This window comes from Colossoma macropomum, unplaced genomic scaffold (genome assembly GCF_904425465.1).
Source record: "Colossoma macropomum unplaced genomic scaffold, Colossoma_macropomum, whole genome shotgun sequence".
NCBI classification, from domain to species: Eukaryota; Metazoa; Chordata; class Actinopteri; order Characiformes; family Serrasalmidae; genus Colossoma; species Colossoma macropomum.
The window spans coordinates 12981633-13002006 of record NW_023494794.1 but is presented as its reverse complement, the minus strand read 5'-3'; the positions used below and the strand labels follow the sequence as shown (position 1 = coordinate 13002006).

At 39.3% G+C, this 20374-nt stretch overlaps 1 protein-coding gene across 8 annotated transcripts in view; it reads left to right on the top strand.

Annotated features, from left to right (window-relative positions):
• Positions 1-20374, top strand: part of mast4 (microtubule associated serine/threonine kinase family member 4) — a 144356-nt gene that overhangs the window by 44831 nt on the left and 79151 nt on the right. Inside the window, exon 1 of one of the 8 annotated variants that reach the window (XM_036580238.1) lies at positions 9742-11156. The exons of 6 other annotated variants lie outside the window; for them this stretch is intronic. In XM_036580238.1, the coding sequence (XP_036436131.1) occupies positions 11118-11156 (39 nt within the window). In that variant the 5' untranslated portion in view covers positions 9742-11117. Of the gene's footprint in view, positions 1-9741; positions 11173-20374 lie in introns of those variants that run through there. One more of the 8 variants, XM_036580240.1, reaches the window with a different exon arrangement.

Genomic DNA, 20374 nt, shown 5'->3' with positions numbered 1-20374 from the left:
TCTTTCTTTCTTTCTTTCTATGTATATGTGCATGTTTTGGTGCCAGTCTTGCCGCTGAGAGCAGTGTTTAGCTTTATCTATCCGTTAACATGCCCCTGCATCTAAACCAGCCTCAGTGAAAATCAATGCTGGTTCACTAGGCCATCCAGCTTTGGGTTTACTCCCATTGAATTGCTAATGCTCCCTCATCCCAGCCCTTCCCTTTTGGGCGTACCCCTGGAAAACAAAGAGGGGAGAGCGTGTCTTGGGAATGTTAGTGGTGTTTAGAGAAAACGTTTGCCTGTGGACTAAAGCAATGATTTATTTGTGACCTTGGAAAGATATTATGCACGTTTTACACACACACTCGCACATGCATGCACACACACACACACTGAGGAAGCTTATCTCTATCTGTTTGAATGCCTCAGGTTGCTAAGGGACACAGGATCTCTTGCTGGACTTTTGAAACTCTGAGACGTCCACTGTATGTGTTTTAAAAGATTGCTGGGATAAAAGAGAATACACTGCTGGGAACCCTGTCACAGAGGAACTCTGATCTAATATGTCTTCCAGATAAATTAAATACATACTAAACAAAGTGAAACTGCATGCTTTAAATTAGGCATTTACTGTATGTGTTTCCTCGAGGTCTGCTTATGGTTTTTGTGAGCACTTATGTTCTGAAAACATAATTTATTTTTTACGTGACCATTTTTAACATCACTTATTGCTTATTATTGAGGATGCCACATGCTGCTGTGCAAAAATTTTTAATTATTGTTTTCAATGAAGGTGCACACAACACCATGGCACACATTGGTGCCTGGCAACTTCTAGCACTGCTGTTCTTTTGTAGTATGATTTTGTAGTTTTTTTCTGTAGATTTAATAAATCTTACTTTAACAGCTAGTAAGCATTTCTTGTTATGATAATGTGGCTAAAGCTTGATGTATATATGGCTAAATATGATAAGCCTGCAGACTAATGTTACTGTAGACTATTGTTGTTGTTAGACTGGGCTGTGTTCCCACATTATGTGCATGGTAGGCTACAGCAAAGGACAGGTTTAGCAAGTGCTGTTATTAGAGATGCCTCTGGTTTTAAGGAATTGTTGAAATTCTTACACTTTAAGTTCTAGATATTAAATGTAAAGTATACCCATCGTAGTGCTAGGTAAATACAGGGTGTCCCAAAAAAATTGACATAATTTGAGATGTGAATATCTGAGTAACTACATGTCCTAGGCAAACGAAATTAAATAGGCTTCATGTTGAACAATACAAGATTTATTTATCAAAATTCGAACAAGAAATTTAGAGGGATGTAGATTTCACAAAGCTTCACAAATGTTCAATGTGCGCACCGCCTGTGACACGACACAGGTCACCAAAAAAAAGACCACCTGCTATGGAGAATTTGTTACACATAGCCGAGATGGTTCTTAAACGAGATTATTGATAGGATTTCATGCATGAATGCATAGCCTTACCCCTGCTGTGACCCGAGGGGTTCACATGACATCCGTTTACATAATCACCCATGAACCACGACCTCACTGAAGTTGCTGAACTCGGAACCATTCTGCCCTGCTCCATCAAATCACATTTTCCCAGGAGACCATGTTGGTGGCCTTGCTTTGGAAATTATTTCCTTGTGTAATATAATAGAAATACTGTTCTCCTTTTTAGGAACTAGTTTACACTAGTTTTACCTGCAGCTGCTGTCAGGGCTAAGCTTTTGTTATGATGTGGCAGGGACTCACGATCTTCTGCCACCATTAACTAGTCTATGAGGAGTATTGTGAATGTGGGGCAGAGGTTCCTTTAAAAAATGTTTCTTTTAATGGCATTAATTTGCCTCAGAAAATGCAGCTATGGCAGTGTGGAGCAACACACTTGGCCCTTTCACATGAACACTGCTGGTTCTTTTCTGGCGCAAGTGTTAGCTGAGCACTTCACTCACTAGGCACTTGGCAGAACCTGGTCAACTTTACGGCAGCTGTGACCATTTCCTGGTTGCTACAGTAAAGTCAGAGTAACAAATTACAACTGCTTACAGTATCTGAGTAAAGTTTGTTGTTCAGTATTTGTGGCGTTCTTTTTGTTGAAAGGGAATGGTGTTCATTCAGGCCTAACAGTTTAGCTTATGACAGACTTTGTATTATAAAATGGTTTTCATACATGGCTTTGCGGCAAGCTCTAAGCAAGCTGAATACTTTTGTGATGACATCATAACTTTTATTTCTGCTTTTGTTGTAGAATATTGTCTAAAACCATGGGACCCCAGTGTTGATATCTGGTCCAGATGTCATTTTTCAGTAACGAAACAATATGTTTGATTAATGGCACATGGATTGCAGTATGTATTGCATCAGCGACCTGATTAGTTACATTAAAATTGACAAACCCCACATAAAGAAGCAGATATCAAGTAGGGGGTTATTAATTGCTTTGACTGTGGCTCACATAGACATTAAGCGTCTCTGTTTTCATGCGAAGCGGCATTTTAAATGGTGGCAAATGTGAGATTAACAGAGCACTTAAATCCCTGCAAACGTCTGAGCAATAAACAAGCACTAACATGCTTAATTTTAGCCATTGCGGTGTGAAAAACATACAGTATCACAAAACCAAACTCTGGTTTGAATTTTAGCAAAAGAGTTAGGTGTGAAAACAGGCTTCTCACAGCCTTTCTCCCATGTTTCACAGATTTTACCCTGCATTTACTCCAGCTTTATTTTTCTCACCGCTTAGTAGCCCTTTACACAAGATCATTAATAGTACATGTACCTTTCCATTACCTTTAAGTTGTGATATATGTGGCTGCACTGGAAAAACTACTCATTTGTTCTCGCTAGTGATGTTTCAGCCAAATACCTTAACATTGCTGCTCTGTCTTAATGGTATGGTCTCCTTACCTCGCTACTGATTTTCACTACAAATTTTTGTTATGTTTTATGTTAAGATGTACCAAACGGCCATAATATGTATTTTTTACATAGCCATTTCCCAACCTTTTTCATCCCTTAAACAGGCTGTTTTTTGTTACTGTGGTTTTGAAACTGATATATGTGAATAGGTTTATGTGATACCCAGTATTGTTCCTCTTTTAAAAAAGCAGGCCAGGCTGATATAGTCCTTGTAACTTCAGTGGTAATTTGTGGGCCTAAACTGCGGTAGGCTGAATAAATAAATCCTTTTTTTTCAAACATTACAAAAGCAGTGAATTCAAAATGGCATACTTTCGATATATGGACTGCATGGACTGGGGAGTGAATGGTACATTTTGAGCGTTTAACAATGTTTAGTCAACTACGTCTAACTGTTCCCTTTGTGTAGCTAAAAATTAGACTATTCATTTTTAATTTTGTTCATCATTGATCTGATTGTAGCTGTCAGTGTTGCTACAAAGCTACAGCTGGCGCTATTCTTCAGAATGTGGAGCTTTATTCAGTGTCCAGTTAATGATGGTCAGTTTCAGGTTGGATTTGGGTTGGGTTTAGACTGAATTTTGCTAGGCTTTGGTCTGACTGGGGCTGCCAGTTGAGTCCAACTCAGACAAAAAATTCAGGCCAAATTAAAGATCTGTTTTATTCGATTTTTTTTGCATGTCCGTTCACTAGTTTCTCTTTGTGCACTTACAAACACATCACATTTCCAGACCTGAGGTCAGTTCATTTTCTATACCACGCTGTGAGCCGTGAGGCAAATGGTCAAAATCTTCAGAACATTTCACAGACACACATCTTCTGTCTCCTCACAGTTAAACCTCTCATAGCAAACCAGCCATGCTCTCAGGCTTCTCCTCAAAGCCCCTTTGTCCTTTTCTATCCCCTGACTGTGATGTCATTCCCTGAAGCGAGTGTAACAAACTACAGGGAGAAGATTCCTGTGACCTTTCGCTCTGATGCAGGATCAGTTTCCCCACCATCACAAATCCCAACCAGAGGAACTTTCAAACTGATCTGGGTTCAGAATAAAAAAGAACTTCTACAGCACCTGACCCAGCTGGCTCATTCCTCTTGAGTGTGATTAGCTTTGGCAGGAAATCAATACAGTCTCCCCTGGGCTGATATGGAGATAAGAAGTCATAATCCTTATGTTTGGGATTGTGGCCTGGAGCCCTCCTTCATTATGGTGCTTGGAGATGTCCTTCACTGATAGCAGTATGAACTCTTCCCCTTAAAGTGGATTCCTCAGCATGACCACCATGGGGGACTGGTGGGACTTTTTGTTCCTGAACCAAACAGAGGTTCCAAAGCGATAATGGTAAAATGACTGATATTGGCTCAGGATCTAGAAAACATTAGTTTTAAGATTATCTTACTGGAGAAGGTGATAACTTTCTCTACTCTTTTTTTGGTTATCTATGATGGGCTAAGTCATACATTTTTCTTGTATTTTATTTGTTCCCTGAGGTCCATTTATGATATTCTGATTGGCTTTATTGAATTGTGACTTATGAGATGTATTTCAGCCTGGACTACTTTTTGTGTGAATATCATCAACATGAGTTGGAGGGGCTTAGGTGCCATGTGCTAAATAGGTGGATAGATGTAAATATGTTGTTTTAATTTTCACAAAAGCAATTCTGTTTGCCTCCTTTGGTTGCTGTTGCTGTATCCATCAAACATTTAGCTCAAGTCATCTGGCACAATCCATAGCACTTGTGCTAAGAGACTAAACATTCAGTAGTAAAAAGGCAAATAAGAAACAAAAAAAGGAATATGAAAACATTTTATTATTCAGTAATAAACTGGCTTTACAAGATATATTTTCAAGAACTGACAAAGTAGGCTTGTTCTGAGGAGTTCTGCCTAAGTTTTCCTTTGTGTGACAGAGGAACTAGAGCATAGCATTTAGAGACATTTTTGATTGACTGAGAGGTGTGCGTCAATTTGCAAATGGTTAATTAATGTGAAATTTCTATGTATGTGTTTTATTATAACAGTGTTTTCAACCTGCTACTATTTCAAACTCAATAAAAAAGTATTTTTTTTATTAATATAACCCCTTTAAGAACTTACTGGGTCCAAATGGCAAATCTAAGAGAGTCCAACCTTTTGTGCTTGACTTCACAAAAATTTACTTTTTATTAGCCAAATTTGCAATATAAACATTTGCTCTTTTAATGGGCTGAACTGGCATAACATAAATCATATAAAGTCAGAAGTATGTATGTGTGTGTGTGTGTGTGTGTGTGTGTGTGTGTGTGTATATATATATAGGAGTTAAATAGGAGCTGTCACTCTGATGAAGTGGGAGCACTCGGAGGCGCTGAACCCTTGCCTAACCAGTCTCTTTTCAAAAATGGTTTTCAGATATGTTAACATCTGGTGAAGCATGACACTGTTTTTATTTTCAGCATGGAAAATTGAGACATGCAAAAACTGCAAATTTTGGTGCAGTAATTTTGCTGGACATAGTGTGCATTTCACATGCTGAGATATTGGCTTATTTTCTGTTTGGTTATAGACGGTGAGATTCTCTGAGTGGTGTTTGGTGTGATGGTAAAGGTAGAGTGGTAGCAGGTCTGGTCAGATATGCTGCTCCACTGTAAGAGTATCAGCTGTGTGTGTCTGTGTGTTTGTGCTCTGCAGGCCTTGAGCTCACCTCTGATGAGCTGAAGCCACAGCTCGACCCCACAGGTCACTCAATCAACCCTCACCACAGGCCCTCTCTGCTGCCCCAAGCTCTTTTCTCCTCTCAACTCTATCTTCTCTCTCTCTCTCTCTCTCTCTCTCTCTCTCTCTCCCTCTCTCCCTCTCTCTCTCCCTCTCTCTCAAGTTCAAGTTTGTTTTATTGACAATGACAAAATGTTGTATTGTCAAAGCATTGCAGCAATTATCAATATAATAAAAGGTAAAGAAAAAAATCCTCTCTTTCTCTTGGTCTCTCTCTCTTCTCTTCCTCCTCCTCTCTCTCTCCCTCTCTCTCTCTCTCTCTCTCTCTCTCTCTCTCTCTCTTCTCTCTCTCTCTTTCTCTCTCTCTCTCCCTCCCTCCATTCCTATCTCTTTCACTTTCTTTCCATCTGGTAGACCCCCACATATCATTTCAAGGCCCTACCCTTTACAGTACAGTGACTGTTGCTCGACCCAGTCTGGCCCATCCCTTCATCTCTTTCAACTCTCTGTCACCAGTTGTTTAGCCTGCTCTGGCGACCGGACACATACTCTGGCCATGTCTGACAGTTTTCCGGCCAAATGTGTTTCCTGCAGGTCTAGAGGAAAGACGTGATGACGGCACAAGCCACCACTTTTGTCAGTGAAGCCATTTCCATACAATTCTGTTTTCCAAAGGCTACTCGAGGTTTGTTGTTGAGTTTTCAACTCTTTGAATATATTTCTCCAGTATGAGAGGCAGCCTCCTCTGCGTTTTCACATTCATACTTCACCACAGGGAGCGTTCCTGCCGCCAAATGAGACAAATGACATATCGCCCGTGAGTTTTCTACCTCATGCCTCTGCGCCCCTGTTGTCCCCCTGCCTCAGCTTCAACACACAATGTTCTAATTGTTCCATTTAGCCTTCATGTGCCGTGCTCACTCATTTGAGACTAGTCACTTCAGTGGAACAGAGTGGTTTAATTCTCAGCAGGATAATCTTCCACAATTCTCTGAACACACAGAGGGGACATAATAAATCCAGTATGCGTGTCTCAGGTTAAAGGTTTAAATTAATACACTAACCTTAAAAATAAGTTTATATTCTCAGTTTTCAGAATTTGTAGCCCTTTTTTTATTTTTTTTAATCCCCGCCAGGCCTCAGTTTAGACCTCCTCCTATCCATTCAAATAAGTAAGGGGTTACATAAAACCTACACAAAATTAAAAAAAAAAATGCTCTTGGCTCTTGTGAGTGTGCTTTAGGTACCTGTCACTTTTTTCTTTTTCTTGATAATCAGGATCATTCAAGTCTGGCTGGCGAGACAGGGGGAATGGATGGGGGATCCACTTAATATTCACATGGTAGTCCTAGCAAATTGAAAGGGGGGAGAGTGTGTGAGAGAGAGAATGTTGGGGATAGGTGCATGTATATTAGAAATGAGAGAGAGAGAGAGAGAGCGAGAGAGAGAGAAGGTGAATAAAGAAAAGCCAGAACTCAAGTAGACTGTGAAATTGGTGGATGGGATTGGCATGATGGCAATCGCTTTCTTATTTTTCTACATGCAAATAATTCCAGTTTGAGTGCAGAATGGGGCTAGTGAACAATCTGGTGGTCACTACCTCAAAGAAGTGTCAGTCATACAGTTGCCGCACTCCATGCAGTCAAACCCAATTACCATGGGTAATGTTTGTTCTGCGGGTAATTCTTTGTTTTGTGCTTTATTTTTGTTTTCTGTAGGCACTCTGGTGCTTGGTCATCTATTGTATATAAATTTTTGTAGGAAAATCACCCCATTGCACCCGATGCTAAACAGAGGGGGGCTGTACATTCCCCCCTGAATGTCAGTCATTCCTTTGAATTATAGGTTGTGAAATAGTTGAAATTGTAACATAGCTAGATACATGCTACATAGCAAACTACCACACACAGTTAATCGATGTGACTACGTTCCATGGGCTGTACTTCAACATTATTATTTAACACCAGCTGCTCAAATTTACTTAACTACCACTTTTAAAAAAAGCATTTCTTTTGTGCTAGTAAGCTTGCAGCCTTTAAAGTAAATGTGCAAAAGTGTTAGGTTGCGTTAGGTTGCGTTAGCTTGTGTTTAGCAACACGTCTGCACCCAGCATTACCTATAGCATGTATGTAGTGAAAAATGTACATATGAAAATGTGCATAAACATACAGGCTTTACAACTTTGGCGAGCGATTTTCAAAACCCCATCGACAAAAATGGCTTTGGCCAGATTCTAACGGTGAATTACAAAATTACAACACAGCCTCAGAGTTCTGTAGTCATATTCATTGTAGTTAATATCTGACTTGATTTCGTTGGCCAGGATAAATGGAGTTTATCCACTTAAATTAGTAATGTTATCCTCCATGCATTTGCATTGACATTTCCGAAGTTTCTGCCGTACGGTGACATTCTTGGCATAGTATAGCATATGGCCCCATCTGACTTTGTTTGCGCTCAATAAAAGGAAACCCTGTTCCCCTTAAGCTGTGCAACTTAATAATACTAAGGAAAACATGTGTAGGTCCAGCTGTTACAGGTCACCCGTCCGTCCATGTGTTTGCATTGTTTGCCCTTCATGCGTCCATCTGTATGCTTCTGCTTTGCTTGGTCATGGCTAGTCTCTCTGTTTCTCTCTCTCTCTCTCTCTCTCTCTCTCTCTCTCTCTCTTTCTTTTTCCTCGCCTCCTGACCTTCACACTTCAAGCCCTTATCTGTGGGGCCCAGAGCAGGACAAACAGCCACGGGCTCAATACAGCCCGAGCGCACCTCACTAGCTCTATTGACAGAAGGTGGCTGCATGGACAGGATGCCAGCTGCATTGTCTCACAGTGGCAGAACAATGCAGGACAGGATTTCCTGTCTTTTCTTCGTCCCTCCCCCTTCCACTCACCCAACACACTTTAAGCGGTCACTTCAGATGACAAAAACCATGCCTGCTCAGGGGGAAGTCAATCCCTGGCCCCCGTATCTCACCCCTCTCCCCAAACTGAAATAGTTCTAGGCCTGTGACTATTAATCATCTAAGGAAGTAAAAACAAAAGATTGGAGGAGTTATTAAGAATACACATAATCCCTGTTCATATGGGATTAGTTTTACATGAGGAGATGAGGTAATGTAAGTTTTATGTTATTTTTTATTTTTGCGCCATCCGATTCCACCATGTCAGTAATTTTCATCCGCTGCCAGATGTAAACATTCCGGCTCTTTTTAACTTCTGTCAAATGAGTGATAGTAGTAACTTCATGTATTTATTCTGACGTGTCAGAATAAATGCTACCATATACTATGGACCATGAGTTTCTTAAGTATTGAGGCTGTTGAACCATGGTCTTGGACTGGACCAACCTGCGAACTTGAAAAAGAGCAAACTGTCCCTGTTGCAGATGGCACAGTGTATCAGCGTAGTGCTGAACTCCAAAACGATGGAGGCCTCACTGCCCATGGACCAAACCTATGCTTCCTGTTGGCCGCTTGAGGTGGGCAGCAAGGGTGTGGGTACTTAATACTACTATGGCTTTAAGGTCTCCTCTTGGCTGCAACACAGGTCATTGCATTGGAGAAGCTCTATTCGAGACGCTTCCGGGTGTGGCTGATATCTCTCAGACCATGCTGGTCCTTACAATTCCGCATGTCCAGGACGATGATGGGTCTGCTGCCAGCATGCAGAGGGATAGCGACAACAGATGCATCCACCACCGGATGGGATTCGGTATGGTGGCACAGGTGGATTCAGGACAAGTGGTCAGCGAACGTCACAAAGTCACATATCAACCACCTCGAGCTGCAAATGGTGAAACTCGCCTTGGAGTATTTTCTCCGAACATTTCTGGACTCCTGCAAGCTGACTGTGGCCTTCTTGTTGTACTGGACTGCATATGTGGTGCTCCTTTCGAACCCTTCACGCAAGAACTGCTCTGAAGTGGCTGTCACTGAAAACCACATTTTTGCTCGCTGTGGCCACAACAAAGCACACATTATCGGTCAACCCCCTGTTTCTTCAGTGCTGCAAATGTGACATTGAGGCACCTGCTACTGGACACTGGCTGTCCTGTGCCACGTCACACAGGATGTGTCTGATGCACTCCTCTTGACGGCATAGGATCAAGTCATGCACTCAGTAAATACCAGGAGATACAAAGTATAGCTCTAGTTATGAATGTAACTGTGAGTGTGTGAGTAGTGGATGACCTCCAGGGTTCCTGGTCACTCTGAGTGCGCAAGAAGATCAAGTTCCCCAAGGAAGTTTGCAGTGAGTCACAGTACAATATAGTACCGGTAATATTACGTGCAGGGGTCACATGGCTCATTGGGTATACGACCTCTTGGTCTGTGCTGTGTACACAAAGAAACATCCATTTGGTAAATACTGCCCTGTCTAGGTCACCCACTATTCGCATAAACGCTACATTCGTAACTAGCGTAAGTACCGTCTTCTCTGTCACTCAAATCAAGCCAATATATAATGTTCTCCAACTCAGAACATCAAAATATGTAAAAATTACAGGAAAACTTTTCCTGCTTGAATAGGGCAGTATATTACACTTTTGTTTATTTGTTGTTGTTTTTTTTTCTTTTCATCCAAATTGTGGAGTAAACTAACACATGAAACAAACTACCACAATTCCAGTACTTTTTACTTGCCCTTTAATTATCTGCCTATTTAATTGCTTTTGTAAATAACGTGAGTTAAATAAAGTGCTACAGTAAAAGTAAGCGGCAACTGGCTGTTTGGCATATTGAGTCATGGATAGTTATGCTGTTACATTTCGGACAGCAGTGTAACAGCAGCATACAAATACAATGCAAGTGCACTTACTGTCTTATGTTATTTACATCATAAAATTGCTTTGATGGACAATTTCTGTGTGCTGAGCAAAAATCTATTCATTTGGATCCCTACTATGAATGATTTATTGTTTAAGACCTTTATTATTATTTGTCTATTCTTAAAAACTGATTACCCCATTATTTATCAAAATAATAAGTACATTGCTCAGTTATTCAAATAATTGGTACTGACAGCCCTAATTGGTACTCATGGATTGCTCTTCGTTTACTTTGTCTCTTTGTTCTCTTTTTCTGTAGCTTTTTTCACTTTCCTGCTGCCTCACTCTGTATTTCCCCTCTGCTGCCCCCCCGTATTCCTCTTACTTATATGTCGTGTGTGTGTGTGTGTGTGTGTGTGTGTGTGTGTGCGTGTGTGTGTGCGTGTGTGTGTATATACATGCATACACATGCAAGTGTGCACACTTGCTTTCACATTGTCCTGAACTTCCAGGAGAGAGGAAAGAGCAGAAGAGAGAAGAGGGGCGGAGTCAGCTGACTGGCCCCCTCCAATCAGATAAGTTCTGATGTAAGTGTTTAGCAGCTGCTAAGATCAGATGGAGCGTGCCCAGAGGAGCCGCGCGCCAGTAGCGCAGACAGTGCAGTGCAGCATGGCTCATGAACGGTGAGAGAGAGAGAGAGAGAGAGAGAGTGTGCAAGCGTGAGCAAGCTGTGTCTCTCCAGCATGGACGAGTCCAGCATTCTGAGGAGACGAGGGCTACAGGTAGGAGATATCAAATGTCAGTTGTAAAGGTTGTGTGTGTGCATGTGTGGGTGTAGTATGAATGTGTGGTGGGTTGTGAGCTCCTCACCCTAGAGTTTTCGCAGCTTTTGTGTTAACATTTGGAGGTGCTGGGTGAATAATAATATGGTCGTGTTTGTGTGGTGGTGGAGTTGGAGAGGAAAGAGCAAGCAAGAGAGAGATACAGCAAGCTTGAGAGTGTTCACATTTAAAAATGTGGTAGACTCTTCCTCCGCAGTGCTTAGCTACATCTGAATTTTTTTCAAATTCATCTGTGTAGAGCTATTTGTTTCAGTACTGATTTGCAATTAATTTTTCAAAACTGTTTTCTTTCCTGTTAACTTTTCATGCTAATCTTAAACAAGCTGTGTGAAAACGTGAGTGATGGAACCACCTGGCTGTTATCTTTAATTGGAATCACGTCTCTGTGTGAAGCTGAATTGATTGATAAGAGCTGCGGTGCTGTATACTGGCATTTTGTGTGTCATCGACCCTTGTTACCGTGACAGAACTGAGACTGAAGTTGCCTGACAGAGCTGTTGATCTAGAAGTATTGGGCGAATGCAAGGACACTGACAAAAACTCGCATGGCTAATGAGCACTCGGCTTGAATGACAGAAGTATAGAAATAGATTCCTCTTACTTGTGGTGCAAATGTTTCGGCACTCATGATGTTGAGTTTGCACAGTGTGTCAGCTGTATGGGACTTCAGTGAACGTACAGTAGGGGTAAATGAAGAAGCTTCTTGTGGCTTTCTCAACACCCTGTTGCTACCACAGTAACTTCCTGAGCACGTCGCAAACTTGCAGTCTCCTGATGAGAAGTTGCAAGTGCAGATAAGACCCAATCATGTCCTGGAAATGATTTTACATGCAAATAATATCATGTATTCTATTGTGTAATATTATATAACAAATATTGTGTATATATGTAATGTAAGCTTGATTGTCATTCGATGTTTGTAAATAATATATATTATGCAATATTATATAATATATATTGTGAGTATATATGTGATGGAAACCTTGATTGTCATTCGATACCGATCTGATATTTTTCTGTAAAACCACTGAAGTTTAAAATCAGCTATTTTTAAGCACTTTTAAGCTCTTCACTTGAGCACAATACACGACATCACACATTATTTCATGAAAGTTGTGTAGAAACAAGCACAGATTTGACTGTCCTGAATGATGTATGAACTACTCCACATCTGATTCAGGAAACTGTCCTACAACGATGAAACAAAGGGTGATTTGGGTGCAATTGATGAATCAGCTTTAGTGCGTGGAAACAGGAGCCCACATGAGTACCGTATTTCCATATCATTTGCAACAGACACGCCCCAATTTGCCCTCACATGTAATTTACATGAGAGATGCTCTAATCCATGCAAATGTTTAAATAGTGAGCCAATAAAAGAAAAGCATTTAGCTGGCTCATGAACCAGTGATTGTTCTCATAGGTGGCATTTGGGGTGGAGCAGGATGGGTACTGCCAACTGTTATTAGTATTATTTTTATTGATAATACTATTTGTTATTGACTTATAATTTTGATTATTTACTACTAATTAGGCATTTTTTCAAATTTACACACACTTCTACTTGACGTGAGTCTACCTGACATATATGTCAACGATGAAATTAATGAATAACAATACTGTTGCCAAAATTTTAATCATTTTATGATTAGATTTGATCATATGCAACTTCAGTGAGTAATGACCAATGTGAGTGCTTTTTTGGGTTAAATTTGTTACAGGATTGGGTCAGAGTCATTAATTAATTTTCCATCTATTATCTGATCCAGAATTTTCTACTGATACCAGGTGTGGGAACTGTGCCATCTCTAGAAGTTAGCTTACTGTATTTTCATTTAAATCATTGTCACTACCATAGATTAGTTGAATGCAAATGGGAGATTGCCTGGCAACTTCAAACACAGAATGCTTGGGGTTTTTTTTCTCCTCTCACAGTTTTTAGTTTGAACAAAGCTGCTCTTGATCAAAGATTTCAGCCAGTCCAATTCCCATTCTAGCACTGGGGTAACCCTTCACTCGAAACAGGAATCGAACAGAAAATTTGACCATTTACATTCTTGTGTTCCATTCCTTTGCTGTTTACTTTGATGGTCTTAATGAATTTCTCCACTTCATCCATTAACTTTCAGAGTAATTGCAGTGTGTGTTTATCAGGGCAGACCAAAGGCATAATTTCCCTCCGGTGGCTATTAATCTTGGGGCTACTTGCGTGTTATGTTAACTCAAAAGAAACTCCCTTTTTAAACCTCTTTGTTTGGCTATACTTGCAGAGACAAGCATTTTCTGGTGTGAAGGCGCCAGAATGGCTCTCATATGAAACAAAGTGTTGCTTTGTCTTAATGGAGAAGCTTCTGTATGTATGATTTCATGTTGGACACATGTTCATTTGACAGGCAAATGTATTTTATAACTGTGTGCTGTTAGTCTTTTCCTTATGCCCACAGGGCCTGATGTCATAAATCTGAGGTCTGTGGGTTTGTTAAATATCTGAGGTAGGACATACTGTACTGTTCATACTGTACATCAGCATTACCCAAGAGTCAGGAGTAGCTTTTTTGTTTCTCTTGGTTGGTTGAACAGTACAGAAGCATGAATATGTAAAACAACTTCCTCTATTTTGTTGTCCTTGCGCTTTATGTGTTGATGTACCGTGTGTGTGCTTGTGTGCGCTTGTTCCAGCTCTTAATTTCACCATAGCACAGGAAATGAGTGGGTGCTCTTGCTAAATTTAGATTGGTTAATGCCTACTCCAAGGTCAAGTCAATTTGCCTACTTTGTGTCAATTGCATTTAGGTAACTGCAGTGGCCTAGGCCAGTTGTATTGAGACCTACACTATGTTGCACCTGTAATAAGGTTTTCATATTTGCCAGGGCATATTCTCTGCTTTGTATTTTTTTTTCTTCTTACATAAAATATTATCTATTATGTATAGAATAAATAGTATAATGTACTATTATACATACTATAATGTACTACTATTTGTAGTGTTGCCTGAAAAAATAAAAGTGTGACCCAAAACTATGCGTTGTTTTAGTTTTCTTTAAGATAAGTAGGCTGGTAAAATGTACTAATACTAAATTATGTTTTTTAGTGCTAGCATGCATTCTAGTAAAAGCACTTCCTATGTTATTAGCTATGTTATTAACATTAGGGCTAGCATTATTATTAGTATTAGTGTTACCTACCTAGCAAGCTTTTTACAAAGTGATTATTCAAAAAATAGCAATCAACACATCAAAGTAAAGTTCTAGTTTACATTTTGGCGCACTTGCTTGTCATGCGATAGCACTTCACTACTTTAACCTTGCCTAATGCCTAAGTGTAAAAAAAATAAACCTCCTCCCAATAGCCTACTTTGTTTTCTTTTTTTTTTTTGGTGGCCCTCTGTGTTGCAAATTTTAGTTTCAGCTAAGAAGTTATTTTTAAGCATCTTCTAAATATTTCATATTAGGTTTGTCAAAGTTAATGCAATAAATTATTAATGTGCCAATTTGTTTAATGCCATTAGTGCATTTAATTAGTGCTCACATTTATATGTTGTTGATAGAAATGATCTCTTTACTTGTAACATGCAGCCACTGTTGCTCTCACTGGATGTTGATTGGAGTGATGAAGATTGGAAACTGTATTCACCTTATGAAAATCGTGTTTTTTTTCCCTATATATCACGATTCATGATTGAAATAGTTTACAGCTCTATTTTACATATATTATGCATTTGATTGCTTTTATCTATCACATTTGGCATAATCACTGCTCTTCAAACACTATCAGTGACTCCACAGTGGCAAAGTATCAGTGCCATTCATTCTTTCCCTCTCAACACCTTCTCATTTGTGTGCCCTTTATGTTCATTCATGGATGCTTAAACATTCCATATTTGAAACCCTATAGTCTTGTAAGGGATAGTTACATACCTCTTCTGGCTATACAGCCATTGGCATTGCTAGGCCAATTTTAGGAGGGCTTTATCCCCCCCATTAAATGCTATTTAGCCCCCCTTCCTAAGTAAATGTACATTTCTAGTCCAAATGATCTATAGTTTATTCTCATTCAGAATATACTGTAATAGCAGGGCCCGACCTGGTGGAGGCGCTGCTGCTGCAGCTCTAATGCAGTGCTGCCTCTGCTGCTACCAGAGAGTAGCTAACGTAATGTTCGGCAAATCATATCAGACCTCATACGTTGTAAGCCAGTCATATCAGACCTGCGGGAGGGTGTCTGGTTATACACTGCAAAGTAATTGTTAGGCGAGCTGAAGACAGGATTTTATCTAAAAGCTCACTAAAATAAACATTAGACCTTATTAAAATCTATAATATACAGAATGGAACAGTGTGAAGAAGAGTGAATACAATACAATATGGATTTGTGGCAAATTATGGTCAGCATAGCTGGATTTTTCTTTTTTTAATGTCGGTGAAAAAGGTGAGGATGAAGCTGACTTACTATTTGCCAGATTCTTGTTAGAATTTTCCCGTTGCGAGGCATCAGAATGTAACTGCTGCAGCATTAAAGGTGGGACAGAAAATTCAGAAAAGAAGCTGACTTCAGTTTTGTGCGAAAATCATCATAATGCAGTTTTATATCCCTCAATTCCCTCAATTAATAAACCTGTAGATGGAAATGAAGGTGGCAGCTTGGTCGAAGGCCATTTAGATGAGAATGCTGTTTACCAGTTTAAAATAATAATAATAATAATAAATTAATTGATCATAATCTCCTTGAGTTCTTCTAAATCTGAGGTTAATAGAATTAATGTAATGCTAAACACAGGAAGTGAGGGAGGAAAAGAAGCCGAAGTTGACTGACGGGACTGAAGGAGTGGAACTGGTGGAGGTTAGTAATCAAGAAGAAAGAGCATGACAGTTGTATAAGCTTTTGGTTAAAATTAAAACTGAATTTATTTTAACTGAGAAAATATAATATTTGTCACCATGACCATGCAGCGGTCACCTAGCTTATTAAACATGCCTAGAGAGCAAAATCATGCTCTTTCTGATTGCATCAACAGAGATGGAACTGATCTAAAATCTGTGTGTTTGAATAATATATTTAGTACATATAGTACAGGCTTAGCCCCCTTATCCGTGAACTTCTAGTGATGCCCCTGTATGCAGCCATGCCTTTCCCTGTGGGGGATTTATTTTTGCCAGCCGAACCTATTGAAGTAGGCGGTGGATAGTGTCTTGTGATTAGAATGAATAGACAGTAGCACTCATGTGTTAGCTATGTAATTACAGTTGCAGTGACTGAACGTGCACAGGGCTCTCCTGAGGCCCTCACCTGGCATTTGTTTGGTTGCATTTAGCTTGGTTTGCATGTATCATAAAAAAAAAATAAATAAATAAAAAAAATAACTAGGTATGGCGCAGCCATTCTCCCATTTTAATGAGATTTGCACATCTAATTGCTTTCTGTGTTTTTCTTTTTTTCCCCCAACAGTGATAATTATTCTACAGGCAACCTTGAATACATGTAATGTGTGCATGTGTGTTGTAATTGTGTGTGTGTGTGTGTGTGTGTGTGTGTTTGTGTGTGTGTGAGAGAGAGAGTTAGGCTTGCCAGGTGTTAAAACAATTTATGGCAATCAGTCGCAGCATTTTGTGCAGTGCATTTGTCTCAATTAATGTTTGATAAGGGTCTTTTTTTTAGATTAATTTCAATTAAAGCATGCATTTCTTCCTAATATGTATATAAATGTTATTCTGGTTAAGTACCAGTAAATTACCCAGAGCCACCAACTCTAAGTATTATGTCATATCTGTTGGTATCAGTATTCACACAAGCAATTGCCAGAACACACTTGAGCTGTCTTGCACATTTCTTTCTCATGTGCATCTACAATAAGATATTTCTGAACAAATTAGATGTAAGATAATGCACTTGCATAAGGAAGTAAGTGAAAAAACAAAAAATAGACTATATACACAGACTGACTCCTTCATCAGTTACTTTCTATTCACACTTTGTCAATTGTATCAGTTACAGTACAGGTGCACATTATAGTTCTACAATTACAGACTGTAGTCCAGCTGTTTCTCTGCAACTTGAGTAGCCCGCTTTTACCCTGTTTTTCAATGTTAAGGACCACCACAAGTAATTATTTGGGTGGTGGATCATTCTCAGCACTACAGTAACACTGACATGATGGTGGTGTGTTAATGTGTGTTGCACTGGTATAAGTGGATTAGACACAGCAGTGCTGCTGGAGTTTTTAAACACGTCTGTGTCACTGCTGGACTGAATTGTCCACCAACTAAAAATATCCAGCAAAAAGCATCCTATGGGCAGCATCCCATGGTCAGCATCTTGTGGGCAGTGTCCTGTGACCACTGATAAAGGACTAGAACAGTGATTTTCAGTCTGTGGGTGGTACTAGGGGGCTTTGGCTGTTTTCTTATAAGGTGTAGACATATAACCAGATGTTATTTTAAAAATAACTAATGACTAAATTTTTATTTTTGCATAAATAGAACATCATATGTCAACCTCATTCGTCAGTCTGGCACAATGATAATGATGTTTATATTTTCAATGCAAGTCATTTTTCCTTTTGTTCATTATGAAATTCATCCATCATGGATAAATGGTTATAAACAGGGTATTTCAAAACAAAAAGAAAGATTCTGAGGCTGGACCACCTACAAGTAAAACACTATATCTCAGACTGATCCAAGAAAACCAAGAATAAACAGAACCAAAGAAAATACAGCAGTGAGTACTGAGGCTTATCACATGGCTGCAAAAACAAACAAACAAACAGGCAGAATGTCTTCAAGTGACAAAGGAGCATGGATAGTTTCACTATTTCAGTCAGGAACTGGAACTTTATGAGAGCTGAGCTTTTTTTTAACTGATTGTGGAGATGCTAATGCTGTCTGTGAGAAGCAGAGAACAAACAAATCCTGTTACTGGCGCAAGTTTAAAAATATCAAACGGAGCACAAATAAAATAATGTTGCATTTTCAGTTTAAAAAAAATACATTTGGTGTGAAAGTGTTATCAGTTATACATGTTGTTGAATTAATTTACTGTTGTCTGAAAATACCGCACACATAAATTACGTTCGGTGTGTACAGGCTTTTAGGCTTCACACGCCCGAAAACAGAAAATGAGTAACTGCAACTCTGTGCTGAACACTGAGTGGTCTTCTTTAAAAAAAAAAAAACTTTGAAGCCAAACAAATTGTCTTCAGTTGGAGGCTAAATAAATATGCATCTAAACCTGTTGAACTGAGACATTTCTTCAGAGTATCATTCAGCACTAGGGGATGCCAAACATCAGTAGTAGTGTTAAAAAATGCTCAGTTATTTTTTTAATGTTTATCGAGTTGTGTTCTAGTATAAAAATAAAATAAAGTAAAACTGACAGGCTACATTGAATAATATTTGTTTGCATGTTAGATGATCTGGTCGGTCCGTGTGGTCTGTTGTCTGGGCCACGAGTTAAAAAAGGTTAGAAACCTCTGGACTAGAGGACAACTAACACAAACTGCTGCAACAGATGAGCTATAGTTTCTAACTTTACATCTACAAAGTGGAGGAACAAGGCAGGAGTGTCTAATACAATTGACAGGAAGTGGACACAGTGTTTAAAAACTCCAGCAGCACTGCTGTGTCTGATCCACACTTACCGGCATAACACACACTAACATATCACCGCTAAATAATACATCCTCTGTGGGGGTCCTGACCATTGAAGAACAGAGTGAAAGGGGTTATCACATTTTGCAGTCGGTAATTGTAGAACTACTGCTACCTACATGGTAAGTGGAGCTGAAATGGCTGTTATGTGTGTGTGGATAACGCAGTGTAGTACACGTAGATGTATAAACATAGTCACAAGTATTGGCATTCATAGGGAGCTTTTACGGAAAATAAGGCTGATCCAGACATGTCATACTGTAAACGCACATTTATGAATGAGATTTGAGTTGTCGGCTTTGTATTTTTCTTTTGGACGGTACTCACATCATTTACGATTTATTTGTATATTCGGGCATCCAAGCTACATGCGTTGGAGTTGACACTGACAACTCAATGCATCATTGTACAAGATGTATGACGATGGATCGTTATTCAGTAACTGTGATTGATGAAGCCGAAGCATTTTGTGTCTGTACGGGGAGCTTGTGAATTGCAATGAATGCACATCTTTTTGTATGTCATTTTTTGGCACTAAGTGTCCTATATTAGGTGCCATGTTATACCAAAATATTTTTGACACTCAGTGTACTGTGAAATCAGTTAATTAGCTGCTAATAAGAGATTTACATTATTTAAGTTTACCAGAGAGCTATTATTGTGGGAATGTATTTTTGCCTTACACTTCATACTATTCAGTTGAAATGCAGAATGCAGGTCCAGCAGTTCTGTTGACTCTACAGAGTAGTGCTGTCTTGATACCTCAATATATTCATGCCCACATCAAAAGGCTCCACTCGTCCACTGTGTGTGGGCAGCTCCTTTGGAAGTTATCAGACCATCTAAGTCATATTTGTATGCGCTGCATGGCATATGCCAACTATCTGCTTGGTGGACACAGTGGTAATCTAGCAGTAGGAGTCCCAAGCCTTGGCCGGTAAGTACGTGCACTCACAAAAGCACTCACACACTCAGAGGACACTAAAAGAATTCAGAATCCGATTTTAGAGTAGTTACAAAAGTATAAGCGCACGTATACATGGGCTTGTGAGTTAAAGTTCAGTTTGAGCTTAAACCTTGCATGAGCACTAAATAGAAATATCCATGAAAATAAAATCTTGTGTGTTCTTGCAGTAGTGGTCTGTATGGCCAACAATTGTTGTTATAGTATATTTAAAACCTCTTGTCAGGTTTGGTATATATGATGGTGTGTATTATGCTCTATATATATATATATGTATACATGCACATTGTTTTTTACAAATAAAACATTATTTTAAAAGTTAACAGCCTGTTTTTCTGGTATGTCCCTCCACTTTTAATAAGAACCATTTTTAATAATGAAAATAATTCTTAAATATTTTTATTGTGCAAAATAGTGAAAACAAAACTGAACAATATGTAGATAAACCTATATTAGTATTGCTTTTTAACACAAGCCCTGTGGGTTTGGCAAAAACAAGCCTAAGCATTGTTTGGTGTCTGAATTGCTATAAGGCTGAAGTTTCTTT